The sequence below is a fragment of the Tauraco erythrolophus genome, chromosome 24, assembly GCF_009769465.1.
Source record: "Tauraco erythrolophus isolate bTauEry1 chromosome 24, bTauEry1.pri, whole genome shotgun sequence".
In the NCBI taxonomy this organism is placed as follows: domain Eukaryota; kingdom Metazoa; phylum Chordata; class Aves; order Musophagiformes; family Musophagidae; genus Tauraco; species Tauraco erythrolophus.
Window position 1 is genome coordinate 2,427,977 of NC_141488.1, and position 14,365 is coordinate 2,442,341.

The following is a 14,365-nucleotide window of genomic DNA, read 5'->3' on the forward strand; positions in this document are numbered from 1 at the left end:
GCCCGATGCCTGGGCACCCACACCATGTCTCCGTCCCCGCACCCGGGGCTGCCAGGCAGGGAGGGTGCCGGCGCGTGGATTTGGTGCTTAATTAGACAGTTGCAATCCCCGAGGGTTTATGGGTTTCTTTGAATGTGTGCCCAAGTGTCAGAGGGAAGAGAGACTCCTGGGGCTGAGCCAGCGGTGCCAGGATGGTAACTGTTCACTGAGTCTTGCTTGTTTAAGAGAAGTAAAAAGTGGGTTTTTTTTTTCCAAATTCCCAACCCAGGAAGCTGCAGGGAAGGCAGGGAGGGGCATGGCTCTCCCCCAGCCCTGGCTCCTGGAGGGTTTTGTTGGGCAGCAGTTGGTGCACCCAGGGGTCTCACAGCACCCGGGGCTCCTGCAGAGCCTGGGGGTCCTGTGTAGGATGCTCAGCAGCCGGCAGCTCCCAGCGTCGGGCAGTGGGGGCTGGATGGATCTGCACCCCACCTAGGGGCGAGCGGGTGCCACCCTCTTTGCCCTCAGACACCCCTCCATCACGTCAGCATGGGCATCCGCAGAGCCGTGACCCAGATCAGGGAAAATGATCCGGATTAACACTAAATCCCTTGGCCCCGAGGGAGCAGCCGGGCAGGTCGAGCCCAGCGGCGGGGCAGGAGGCCAGTTTGCTCTGAGGGCATCTCCCCACTGCAGCACCACTGCCACCCGAGCACCAGCAAACTCACCGCAGCAGTGGGCGCCCAGCCCAGCTTCCCAAGCAGGTCCTTGTGCCCGTCCTGGCGCTGCGAGAGAAGTCTCTGTTCCCCAGTGCCGGGGAACTGGCAGATCAAAGAAACATCCGATGGCAATGGAGGGTGAGGAGGGAGATGTGGGCGGTCGCAGCTCTGAGTTCCCGCTGCCAATTACCATCTGCAATTAGGGCCGGATCGATGCCCACCTGCCTGCGTTGGTGCTGGATCGGACCATGTGCCATCCCAGTCCCTGGGGAGAGCTGAGAGTTGACTTAGGAGAAGCACCTACCTGCTCCCAACAGGACACGTGTTCAGCGGATCGTAACTACGGCACCGTCGGGACAATTTGTGGATTTAATGCAATTTGGTACGGGGGTGGCATTCGGAGCTGAGTGGGTTTAGTGCTCTGCAGAGCCCCGCTGGGCACCGGTGAGCACAGCCAGCCCCGTGCCACCTTCCTGCGGGCTCAGCCTTCCTCTGGGCTCACAGCCGAGAGGGCTGGGCACCCACCGTGGGGCTGGCACCCACTATGGGGGGCTGGCACCCGCTGCGGGGCTGGCTGGCACAGGACCATGGCGAATCTTTGCTGTGCAAAGTGAGTCCTGCGAGCCTGGGCCCTGTGTGTACATGCATCTACATACGTGCACACACGTGTGCACAAGCCCATGCACATGCATGCACAGACATGCATGTACCCCTGCATGCAAACACACATGCATGTTTGTGCACACGCATGCACATACATACACACACATGCACATACATACATACACATGCACATGCATGCACATACATACACACGCATGCACACACATGCATGCACATGCACAGACACACACACCCCCACATACGTGCACCCACATGTACCCACGCACACCCATGCACCCCCCCCAGACACTGCCAGGGCAGCACTGCCACCAGGCCTCGGGGACAGGGCCATGCCCCGCACCGGGCAGCAGAGCATCTGGGGGGGATGTGGGGCCGGGCAGCCCCGGGCAGTGGTTTCCCACCACTTCCTGGCCACTGCCAGCTGCACCCGAGTGAGCACGGGCACCTCTTGGCTGCCATCCCACGCCGGAGCCGTGCCAGCTCCGGGGCATCGCAGCAGTGAAACGTTGAAGGCGTAATCCGAGCGCGGAGAAAATTGTTTTCTTAAACAGGTTTATTCCTCCAAGGGAGGTATTTGCTTGAGAGATTTCCACCATAAATTAAATCTGTCCCGGGATCCGGATAAATGGCCTCTGTGCGATAGAGGGGGGCTGCCAGCGGCTTCCCTGCCCTTCAGTGGGGACTGGCAGTGACCCCCTGATGCGGCCCTGCACAGCTGTCCCTACCCCTGTCCCTATCCCCATCCCAGTCCTTGACCCTTCGGCAATGCCAGCTTCGGCAAGCGATCCCAGCCGGAGGCGGATGTGGTACCCAGAGCACCCTGACATGGTGTGGTGGGCCGGATCCTGCGCTGAGTGCTGGTGATCCCCATGCTGGGCACAATGGGGGCATCACCGGGAGATCCCACCTCAGCCACCCTGGCGCTGCCACCCCCTCTGATCACCTCCCTGTCGTTCCTCCAGCGCTTTTCCCACCTTTCCCCACCGCTGCTCCGAGGCTTCTAATGAATTTTGATAGTTACAATAAGCGAGTGATAATTTCTAAAAGAATGGAAAACAATTATTTGCTCTGTTGGGGGATTAGATGATATTTAGTCTCTATTTAATGGAAAACTAATTAAATTACATGAGCAAGTGAATAGAAATTTTTTGTTAATTACGAATTTTGCGAGCTACAAAGGCTAAATGATGATGGATTCTGTAATCTGCCGCGCTTTTCGCGAGACGCCGAGATAAGATGACAACTGAGGAAGAATGGCATGAATGCATTTTAATTTCTCTATCGATTCACCAAGAGCCGGTGAGCAGCGATCCGTTCACGGATCTGATCCGCGGGAGCTGACGTGGATTGGCAGGCGGACGGCTAATTACGTTAAAATCGGGGAAAAGGTTGGTTAAGTAGCTGTGGGTTTGTTGCTGGGGGTGGTTGGGGAAGTCGCTTTGGTTTGGTTTGCTCCGTCGTTGGCCCTTCCCGTGGTCCCTGTGGGGCTGGGCGGGGGGGATGCCCTGCGTGGGGTGACACAGGGTGTCCCTCGGGGCTCGGAGTCGCTGGGGTTTGGGGCTGTTCCCGGGTGAAAGGAGGAGGGATGGGCTCAGGGTCAAGGCCAGCAGCAGAGGTGCTGGGTGTGAGCTGGTGTCCGGCACCCCCAGCACGAGCCTGATGCCCAGATTTAGGCTCCCTGTCACAGAGAGCACCCTTCACCCAGGGCTGGGACGTCCCTGACCTCAGGACTGGGGTGTCCCTGACCTCAGGACTGGGACATCTGTGACCCCAGGGCTGAGGTGTCCCTGACCTCAGGACTGGGGTGTCCCTGACCTCAGGACTGGGACATCTGTGACCCCAGGGCTGGAGCATCCATGACCCCAGGACTGAAACATCCATGACCCCAGGGCTGGAGCATCCTTGACCCCAGGGCTGGAGCATCCCTGGACCCAGGGCTGGAGCATCCATGACCTCAAGGATGGAGCATCCGTGACCTCAGGACTGAAGCATTCCTGGATCCAGGGATGGAGCATCCTTGACCCCAGGGCTGGAGCCCTCCTGACCCCAAGCTGGGACGTCCCTGGCCCCAAAGCTGAAGCCACCCTGACCCTGGGACCGGGATGTCCCTGTCCCCAGGCTGCTGTCCCAGCACAGCCCAGAGGAGCCGTGTCTCCAGCCCGGCTGCTCCATCGCACGGTGCTGGGCTGCGCCTCATCACCAACCCGCTGCTCTGCCACTCTGGCCACTGGCTAATTAAGGGCTTATTACCATGAATCCCAGAGACCTTCGTCCCTTGAGCAGCAAAGGGGTGTGTGTGCCATGGTCTTCAGCCAAAATCCAGCCACCCATCGGCACCTGGAGGGGTTTAACCCGAGCGAAGCACAAACCCCATCCCCGCTCCGCCTGTGTTTACCCCGCGCTGATTTACGGAATGCGTCGGGATAAATATCTTTTCCCCGTCACCGTAACCCAGATGGATGGGGCCCCTTCGAAGATTTCTTCGCCAATAAACATGCCTAAAATCATCGTTCAGTCTTGTTCTGACGACTTAGTGCCGTTAATTACTGCCTGAGCGGGTAGAAGATGCTCAGGAGTTCCCCTGGCTTTGTCTCCGCAGGCAGCTCACACCGACCCATCGCCGAGCCCAGACAAAAGGGTTTCGGCCCAAAAAAAGGAAAAAAAAATCAACTCCAAAGAGCCTCAAAAATTTCAACCCCAAGAGAAAAGAAGGGGGGAAAAAAAAGCCAACCTCAACGCCAGGGCTCGAGGCTGCAAAACTGTGATGGTCCCTGGGGGTTTTCTGTTAATCTAAAAACCCCCTTTTTTCCCTCATTTTGCCTTCTTTAAGGCAGCAAAGAGCATCCCCAGCCTGGCTCACCCTGCAGCAGCTTTGTGCCTCCTTCTTCCCCCAAATAACTATTTTGGGAGCTGATGCTCATCCTGGGCAGTCATGTCTTATTTTTTGACTCTGGAAATACTGAATGATTCTGGTGACGGATACAAGTGCCCAAAGTCCCGGTGTCCTGGCAGGGGCCCAGCTCCCCATGGCACATCCCTGCCTTCAGCTGAGGAAGAGGAGCAGAAGCTGCTGCTGGTGTGATTTCTGTCTGCTCCAGAGTTTTTTGAGGGGGAACAAAGGGAAAAAAAAAAAAAAAAAACCCACACCAAAAAACCCAACACCCTGTGTTGGTTTTCTTGAGCAAAAAATCGACATTTTTGGGTAAAAATACCAGTTTAATGAAAAAAAACTATTTCCATGTGTTATGTTTATACCCCTGGCAGAAAGAATTTGCTCTGGTGTAAGGATCCAGGTGTTTTTTTACTTAAAACACCCTCTTTTTGGTGGAAGGAGATGGTTTTGTGTATGTGGGGAACTGATCCCACCTGGCTCCTCCTCCTGGGGATGGATTCAGCCCCGCTGCCAGTGCCCCTGGGTGAGCAGAGATGTCATCTACCAGTGGCCATGGAGGACATCTCCCGTGACCTCCCCAGGGGACGTGGGGTGGCTGGGATGGGGGTCGAAGCCGTACCCAGGCTCCCAGAGGGCAGGGACGCAGGATTTGGGATGAGGCTCCAGCATTGCAAGGGGTGTTGGGGGAAACTGAGGCCCACCTGGGCTTGGTGGCAGCTCTGGGTGCACATCAAAGCACGTATCTTCACGGCTTCCTCCCATCCCTACAAATAAAAAACGTGCCCCTGATTTAATTTTCTCCTGGTATTTCCTCCATAATTTTGGGGTTTTTCTTGCAAAAAAAGAAATAAAAGCCAAGGGTTGGGGGATGTGGAGGGTGGTGGGTTCCGAGCGGAGCAAGAGACAAGACGTTGGGCTCTTTTCCCACCCGCTCACAAATGAAGTTATCTCCTCGCCTTCTAGGGAAGCGCCTTGACGGGCTATATTGACCTTTTTTAATCTAAAATTGATTCCTCGCGCAACTCCACCTGGTCGAGCGCCAGGCGGGACCTCGGCGCCATTGTACCGCTTTTCAGGATTTTACATCAGGGCATTTTGCTTTTTCTGGTATTTTTTGGAGCTGAGGGGGAGGGCTGAGCTGAGTGGTGTTGTGGCTTCATCTTTTTTTTGACCCATGGGATGTAACCGGTCCCTCGGCTCCAGGTTTCTGCTGTGCTTAAATCCAAGAGGAGCCCACCAGCTCGATCCTGGAGATGGGGCTGGCCCCCCCCATTATGCACCCAGATAACCCCTCGGAGCCTGGGACACCTGGGATGAGGGTGATGGGACCTCTCTCAGGCTCTTGGTCAGGAGCTGGAGAGGATGGAGGCAGGAGCGCTGGAGAGGGGCTGATGGAGGCTGCAGCTCCCCGTGCACTGGCTTAACCAGCCTGAGACGGCGCGGAATAACCGCAGAGGTGCTCGTGTTCCAAACACCCACTGGCTCTGCGGGAATTCAGCCACCTCTCCTGGGATCCCTGGTTAAGAGCATCACTTGATGAACCCATTGCGTTTTTGCAGCATGGTTTTTGCATTCGTGGAAGCCAAATGTTTTCTGCAAAGCTCATCCTTTGGCCATGTATGGGCCTCCCAAAACACTCCTGGGAGCACGGAACAGCTGGGAGGGAGAGAAAGTCCCACCACGGAGGATGAAGGAGAAGCTCCAGGTGTGGTAGGTGCTGTAGGCTGGTCCCAGCAGCGCAGAGGGATGTGTGACCCCCTGCAAGCTTGGATGAGCCAGGTTAGACCACGGCCAGCCCAATGCTCACACACAAACGTATCTGGAAGGCTGCAGCCCCTCGGATCCAGTGCAGAGCTGCTCTGACATGTGCGTGTGCGCCGGGCTGGTTTAGGAGATGCTTCCTTATAAAAATGACGGCTGAGGATTAAGAAATCACAGAATTGAAAAGCAGCAAACTGTTCCCAAGTCCTTCTGCTGGGTGGCATTTTAGGAGGGGGTTTCTAAAGCACTGGAAAAGCAGCATGCCAGTTATTCCTCGGCAGATGTGCGCTCCCCGATCCCCCGGAAGGTGTGCTGTGAAAAAAGAACAAAGGCAAGCGGGGTGGGTGGCGGTTAGGGACCATACCCTGCCAGCTTCGCCTGCACCCACCTCCTCGCCCAGACCTGCTGGATTTGAGCCTGCGAGCCCTCTGGGAGCAGAGACCCAGAGCCGGCTGGCTGGGTGCTGTCTTGCCTCTGGCAGGCGGTCATTCCCAGCCTTGGAGCCGCGTGTGCAGGGCTGTAGAGCGTGTTCTGGAGGAGGATCGTGGGGGCCTTCCTCGCAGGGCTGGGCCATCTGTCCTCCCCGCAAGCCCAGCTGCTGCCCTGGCAGGGCCACCCCAGGGAGCCCCCAGAGAAGGGGGCTGCGGGGTCCCTGTGCCGCGGGTCCAGGCACCACCCAAGGGCCGCAGGGCCGGGGGAAGGGGGAGGGCAGCAGCTCAGCAGCCCTTTGCATTTGCAAATCGCCGGGATTTGACCCAGCCCCACCTGGCTCTGGAGGGGAAAAAAAAAAATTAATAATAAAATAATCTGCGATTAAAAAGACAAATACTGACCATAAGGAAAGGCGGGCGCCACCAGGAGCCGCGCCTGCCGCCGGCTGCGGCGAAGGGGCCGCGCTGCCCGGCCCCCCCGGAAGCCGCCAAGGGCTCGGCGCGGCGCAGCGTGCCCAGCCTCACCTCCCCCCGCCCGGCCGCACCGCCCGCGGGGCCCCGCCGGGCGCGCGTCTCGCCTTGTTCCGGCGGCCGCGGCCCGCCCTGCCCGGCGCGCCCCCGACCCCACCCGCCGCCTCCTCCCCGCCCGCCCCCGGGGCGCGGAGCGCGGCTGTGCGGGAGAGACAATAGAGGGGCCGGGCGGGCTCCGCGCAAACCTGCGCGCCCCGGGGATGGATGGCGAGGTGTGCGCGGCCCCGGGGTCCCTGCAGCGGGGGATGAGGCTGTAGCGGGCTCGGGGGGAGCTGGGCTCGGGGTGGGGGTGAAGGCGGAGAAGGGGGGCGATGCCCCTTTCTGAGCCCAGCCCGCCTCTGTGCTAACCTGGCAGGATGCGGGAGGCGGCAGGGCTGCTGTGAAGAAAGTACCGGGGCTGGCCGGAGGCTGGAGAGCGGGACATGGTGGTGGTCCCCCGCTGATGCTCCGCGGGTGGCGGCTCTGCTGGCGAAGGGGAGGCCGGTGAGGAGCTGGAGGACGGCGACGCGAGGCCACGGTGGGGGAAAATCCGAGGCTCCGGCTGGGAAACCATGGGGAGATGCAATGGGAGATGTACGCTGGTCGGATTCTGCTGCCTGCAGCTGGTAAGGCGAGGGGCTGTCCGCGCTCATCGGCATGCCGGGTTGTGCTTTGTGCGAGACCGGGGCTGTCACCGCTGCCCGCTCCGCCTCGGCGGTGACCTTGCTGCGGGACCAGCCTGGGGATGCTTCGCTGCCACCCCTCAAAACAGAAAAAAGAAAAAAAAAAAAACCACAAAAAGAAAAAATAATAATCAAGGAGGGAAATGCCCCCCTCGCCCCCTGCCTCAGCCCAGCGCTGGCTGGAGTTGCGGCTGGGGAGATGGATGCCGAGCGGCTCCCTGTGCTGTCAGCGCCTGGGGATGCGTCTCCAGCAGGTGTGAGCTTTGTTCCCAACTGCCATCTCTTCCCTCCGACTTCGCTCCCGCCGGCGGTTTCCCATCCTGGGGACTCCGAGGATGTTTCTTGGGGTGCTGGTCCCTCGAGTCGGGGCAAGAGGGAACTTGGAGCTGCTGCCAGCACTTTGTAAACTCTCTGGCTCCGAGTAGTACCCGTCCGCCTGCGGCCGGGGAACGCTGGGATGTTGGGGCAGAGAGAAGGGAGAGGTTTAATTTTAATAGGATTGTCGGTCTTCATAATCATTAGGTGCCGCGCGTGCCGCCACCCGCGAATCAATCTCCATCAGGATGCTGATGGAGGAGCAGGCAAAGGGAGCGTGTGGGGTGTTCGGGGCGTTTTCTGCTCAAACTGCTGCCGACGAGCTTGTGATTAATTATCCCGGCCGGGTGGTTCGTTAACGGAGAGTCAGCGTCTTACAACTTGTCCCTGCGGCTGTGCCAGGCCTCATCACGGTGAGGAAGAGGAGGATTGCTGAAACGTGTGGTGGTCAGCTCGTGATGTCCCCAGGGATTTGGGGGGGTGGTGATGGGGTGGATGGAGGCAGCGATGGGAACGGTCTCCGGATCCGCTCGGGAGATGATGGTGCCATCCTGCTGACGGGCACTTTCTTCCCGGCTTTGCTCTTGTTCCTTCTCCGTCCTTCGGAAGGCAGCGAGAGTGGAGGGGTCTCCACTGGCACGGTGGAGAGCCTGGGCAGCCACTTTGGATAGAGAAGGGGGGGACCCGGCTTCCCTGGGGGGCTGTGGGAAGCTTTGAAGCCAGTCCCTGACCCCAGGGAGCAGGGGCACATCCCCAGGCTGAAATCCTGTCGTTCCCAGCGGGAATGGCCCCTTGTGTCCCCAACTGTCCCCTCGCTTCGGTCTGTAAAGTCTTGCTCTGCGCTTCGCTCACCTTCCCCCTTATTCGGGATAAATCCGACGGGTGTTTTCGGGTGTGCGGGAGTTTCCTGCCTTTCGGTCCCTTTTTTTTTTTTTTTTGCCGCTCAGCTCCCAAACAGGTTTCTTGGCATTTATTCCCGAGACAGCCCAGATCCGAGAGATTTGCATCGATTTATTTTAAGGGAAGAACTGAATGGACGCGAGCTTCCGGGCTGGGAGAGCAGCTCCTGGAGAAACTTTGCGCCACAGCTCAGGTTGGGTTTTCCTCTCCACCCCTCGCCCTGTGTGTCCCGGTGCTGTTGGCATCTCCAAGGGCTTGGCTCCGAACTGCCCCTTACCGGTGGCCTTTCCACCTGGGACTCACCCCGTACCCCCGCTCATCCCCTCCCAGCCTGCACGATGCTCGCCCAAGCTCCTTCCCAGCTCCGGAGGCAGCAGGTTGCATCCTACTGGTTGGTGGGAGATGCCCTCCCACCCTCAGCACCCATCCTGCAGCAGTGGCACCCACCCATCCTATGGGGAGGAGGTGCTACTGGGTGCCCTGTCCAGGGAGGGGGGGGGTCTGGGTGCCCACCCACAGCCCCAGACTGAGCCAGCTCTAGGGTGGTGGAGGTGGTGGGTGCCATCAGGATGTCCTCCTGAGTGACGGAGGCTGATATTCATCCCAGAGGTGGTGTGGCTGGGGTGGGCAGACCAGGCGGTGCTGAGGTTTGGGAGGGGATGATGGGGAGCAAGGGTGATGCCTGACCCCAGCTCTGCTCCTCTCCTCCTCTCCCCTCAACATGGGGACGGCACCGCGGGGCTCCTGTCTCCCCATCCAGGTAGCCCTGACGCCTGTCCTGGGCCCTCTGCACTATGGGGGGGTCACAGCCGTGCTCCCAGTGCCCACGTCCGCTGGGCTGGAGTTGGACTGGTGTGCGCTGGGGCTTCCCGGGAAGCTGTGCCCCATCACTGCGAGGTCAGCTTGTGCCAACAGCGGGACCACCCAGCGAGCAGGCTGGCTTAGCTAACCTCACTGGCTAGCCCTGTGCCTCAGTTTCCTTTAAGCAAAACAGCCTGGGTGAGATGCACCCTGCCCTGGGGTGATGCCACCCTCACCGGTTGGTCCTCACTGCCAGGCCACCTTCCTGCGGCTCCCTGGGTGCCTCCTTGACCCCATGGGGACCTTCTCACGTCCCTCTTGGTTTCCCCAACATTTGCAACCTGGTCCCCAGGGGATGTGCCCCTGGTCCCTCGTCCTCCCTGCACACGGGGGATGCTCCATGGCTGCAGGGTGCTAGGGTGCTGCTGACATCCACTGGGCACAGGGTCCATGCCCAAGGTCCCCCATGCTGGGGTGGGAGAAGGCAGAGCCATGCCCGCTCCACCCCGCGCAGCCCAGACCTCAGGGCAACGGCTGTGCCTGAACCAGTTTGGGAAACTGGTTTTCGGGCTGTGGCACGGTGGAGAGCCTGGGCAGCCACTTTGGAGCATGCAAATATCCTACATGCTCCTTCGCCGCCGCTCGGCGATGCTGCCAGCACTGGGTGTCTCCGTTCCCAGGGGCCAAGCAGTGCCCGCCAGGTTTTGCCTCCATTTATGGTTTTTCTCTGGCAAAACCCCGGGCATCCACTTGGCAAACACCCACCGGCTCTGCCCCACCACGAGGGGGACTGTGGGAGGTATTTGTGATGAGGAGGTGGGATGAAATCGAAACTTTCGGGTTTTTGCTGGTCCTCCCTCATCATCTGGGAGATGAAATAACTGGCTGGGGGGGTTCGCGGTGGCTTAGTAAACCTTTCTCTGGGATGCCCGTTGTTGGCAGGAGGGTTTATCTTTTGTTTATGCGAAGCTGAGAGCTGCTGAGGTGGTTGGATGGGAAATGAACCTGGACACCACTCACCACCACCAGCGCAGACATGAGGGTGTAAGAGCTGCAAGCTGTGACTCTTGTTAACTCTGAAGCCTAGTGGTGTCAGTTACAAATCGGAGGGTTGTATCCAACCTTGGAGGCAGTGATATGGGATCATAGAATCGTAGAACGGTTTGGGTTGGAAGGGACCTTCAAGATCGTCTAGTTCTAACCCCCCTGCCATGCGCAGGGACACCTTCCGCTACACCAGGTTGCTCAAAGTCCCATCCATATATATTGGGATGTTGGGATGTGGACTGCTGAAAGCTGAGGTCTGGCTGGATCCGGTCGGTGCCAGTCACCCGCCCTTTGGCCATCCCGCTCTGTACCCTGGGGCTGTGCCCAGGTGCTGGCGCAGGGCAGTTTTGGGCAGTTTTACTGGAGCGGGCTCATTCTCCATCAGCGTGGGGTTCATGGACGGGTGGGATGCAGCTCTGGCACCGGAGCTGGGTGGGGACAGGAGATGCTCAGCACTCCCACCTCCTCCTGGCAGAGCTCAGCATCGCTCCGAACCGGGGTTTCATTTCCTTCTTTGTTTCTCTCCTTCTCCTTTAATTGGCTGGAAAAGCAAAGCTCAGTTGGCACCTCCCGCCCGAGCCTGCCGGACTGGCGGCTTGTGGTGCCATGCCGTGCTGTGCCGTGCCGTGCCATGCCATGCCGTGCCACACCGCACCGGCACTGGCATCCTTCTTCCCACATTCTCCTGGGGTCAAGGTGCAGGGAGAGGGGCTGTGGGTTCATCCCCTCCTGCCTGCCCAAGCCGTGGGGCTCACACTGGGCACCGAGAGCCCCCGGGATGTGACATCCCCCCCACATCACCGAGCCTGGAGAAGGAGCTAACGGGGTCGGCTTAACGAAGGGTGGGCGAAGGGAGAGGATGGTCCCATCCCCTGCATCCCTCAAGCACCCACCAGCCCTGTGTGCCATCCCCTTCCCCAGCGGGACCCCGCTGCACCCTTGGGTGCTGCATGGCTGTGCCATCCCCTGCCGCCCCCAGCACCCCTCCTGCCCTGATTTGTTTGGTTTTGGCCACCAATCCTCCAGCTCTGGCACCAGTGAGAGTCAACCGCCTCTGACGTCTGCCGGCATCTTTTGTCCTCGTGCAGTTGCCATCGTGCCCAGTCCCCGGCGTGGGGGTGGCACGAGGACAGCGAGGCCAGAGCGGCTCCCAGTCGCCTTCCCAGTGCTGGGGAAAGGGGGAAAAGGAGCCCGGGCTGAACTCTGGATGGGGGTTTTCAATTACACAATTAACTGCACAATTAGGTGTAATTACCAGCGCTCAGAAGGCGCGACTGTTCATAATGGGCATGTAATCTACTGCAGTCACTGTTTATACTGCTCGGCTCCGCTCCCTAATGATTATGGAAAGCTTGCACATTTGCATGGTTGCCATGGAAATGGGGGGCTGCGAAGGCAGCAAGGGATGGCGAACCCCCCTCGTTCCTCTCGCACCCCACCTCCGCGGGATGGGACGCAGTGGGGATGGCGATGGCTCCGTGCCCGGGGATGCCGCAGGGTGGTGGGCACTGGGGATGGGGACACTCCGGGGATGGGCAGCGCCGAGCATCCAGAACCCCAGGGTGGGAATTACGTGTGTTAAAGGCACGAAAACCCCCGACTCACCTTGTCACCTCGCCGGGTGACCACCCCGAGAGCCGCAGGAGGGACCGCGGGTGCGGGTGGCCGGGGAGAAGCATCACAGCCCAGCGAGACCTCCGCCTGGACGTGCATCCGCCGCGGCGCCCGCGTTATGCCCAGGCAGAGCTTCGCTTGACGGGCCGCCGTAAAGGTTTATTGGCACGTTGGGGAAGGCAGAGCGCTAAAGCTCGCAATTAAAGCCGCGATTAAAGTGCCGTACGTCTAAATTTGCAGGACCAGCTAATGCGCACCCGAGAGTATTAACGAGGCCGGTTGAAGATCTCTCTAAATCATTCGTGGTGGTTCGTGATGGAGCTGGGAGCGACGGAGACTGGGAAATAAATGTCTTGGAGGGCTGGGTTGTAGAGAAAATAAAGAGGATGAGCCAGAAAACAGCCTGGCCCGACACCAAAGCCGTGAGCGCACGGGAAGGAAAGGTGGATGCACAATGCGACCGGTGAAGCCTGAAAGCCGATGGCCAAACTGGTGTCTGGGAAAATGAGTCTCGTCCAGCCAAACTTGATCTTGTTTCATATTGAGCCCCGAGTTTGGCTGCCGGAGGGGACCGGGCTGCTGTAATAGTGTTTCGATGCCGATAAGTAATTTGATATAATCCTGGGTGGCTCGCGGTTAGGGAAAAAGAAAAAATTAGCGCTCTAAGAAATCAATGATGCTCGTTTCGGTAATAGAAAGTGAGAAGAGAAGGAATAAAATCATCACCGGAGAAAACGCGCGGACGGACGGGACAGCGGTGAGCATCGCCTGGCACGGGGCGAGTCAGGGACGGGCCCCCCCGGTACCGCATCCCTGCCAGCCCGTGGGGCGGCCGGGTCCTCCATCCCGAAATACATCGCCAAGACATCGGGAAGGGATTGGGAAGAGAGAGCGGAGGTTGGAAGATCCGGCTTCTTGAGAAGCTCAGTCTCTGTGGCTGGTCCGAGGGAAGACAGGGAAGTGGAAGAGATTCCCGATACCGATAGTCCTTAATGCAGGAGAAATAAGGCAAAGAGTGAGTTTGGGGGAGAAAAGCGGCTTTTTAGCCACGAAGGTGATTAACTGCAGCAAGAATTACCTCTGGGTGTGATGGCTTTTTCCTGCTCCCTTTGGCCAACGCTTGCTCCGGGCTCAGTGCCAGTGGTCAGCATCCCCAAGGGATGCGGGGGCCCGCGGGGACATCCCAGTGCTGGTGCCCAGTTTGGGAGGTGCCAAGCGCCCTGGGTCGTGCACTGGCAGCGAACTGGTTGGTTTTGCTGTGGGAACTTGCAGCTCATGGATCGATGAACATCTCCGCTGGCTCCTCGCAGCTTTATTTGTTTGCAGACACGGAGCCCTGCGGGGTGCCATCCCCAGCCCGGAGGCATCGATGGCTCCCACCGCTTTTTCCCCGTGCAGTGGGGCTGCTGGCTCCTCTATCCCTAGTTTCTCCAGAGAGAAAACACAAGGAAGACCTGGAGGGGCTGAATAATTGCACCGGGAAAAGGATTTGCGGCTCAACTTGTGGAGAAATTCAATTCCGGATAGGGAAACCCTGCACTCATCCTGCATCACCCACAAACGTGGATCCAGCGGTGGGATACGGCTGTCGGGAGGATGCTGGGGGAGGGCACTGGGGTACCAGCATCCTCCCAGCCTCGTGCCAGTGCTGGAAAAGGGCTTTGTAACGCGGCACATTGCCACGGCGAGCGGGGTCCTGCTGGCATCGCCTCCCTCCGCGGGACTGGGGGCCCCTTGGGATGCTGCAGCCGTCACTGGGTACCGAGGCCTGGGGATATCCTTACGGAAAGGGGAGAAGAGGTCCAGGAGCAGGGATGAAAGACCTGCAAAACCCCAACGTTCCCGTCAACACCAACCACGCGTCTTCGTAGCTCCTCCAGTGCCGGCCGGTGCGCTGCGGGTTGTTCCATACTGATGGCTGCGGCGCCCGGCCGAGCTGAGCCGCGACCGCGAGCAGCTCCAGACCCCTCTCATCCTGGTGCTCCGGGCTGTATCCCCATCCCTCATCCTCCTGGGACGCCCGAGTATGCCCTGGTCCCCAACACAGCATGGAGCTGGGGGCAGCTTTTGGCTGGATGAGATTGGAGCGTC

At 59.3% G+C, this 14,365-nt stretch overlaps 1 protein-coding gene across 1 annotated transcript in view; it reads left to right on the forward strand.

Moving 5' to 3' along the window:
- Positions 1–7,486: 7,486 nt before the first annotated feature.
- Positions 7,487–14,365, forward strand: part of NKAIN1 (sodium/potassium transporting ATPase interacting 1) — a 34,765-nt gene continuing 27,886 nt past the window's right edge. Inside the window, exon 1 of the mRNA XM_086625890.1 lies at positions 7,487–7,540. Coding sequence (XP_086482016.1) covers positions 7,487–7,540 — 54 coding nt within the window. The remainder of the gene's footprint in view (positions 7,541–14,365) is intronic.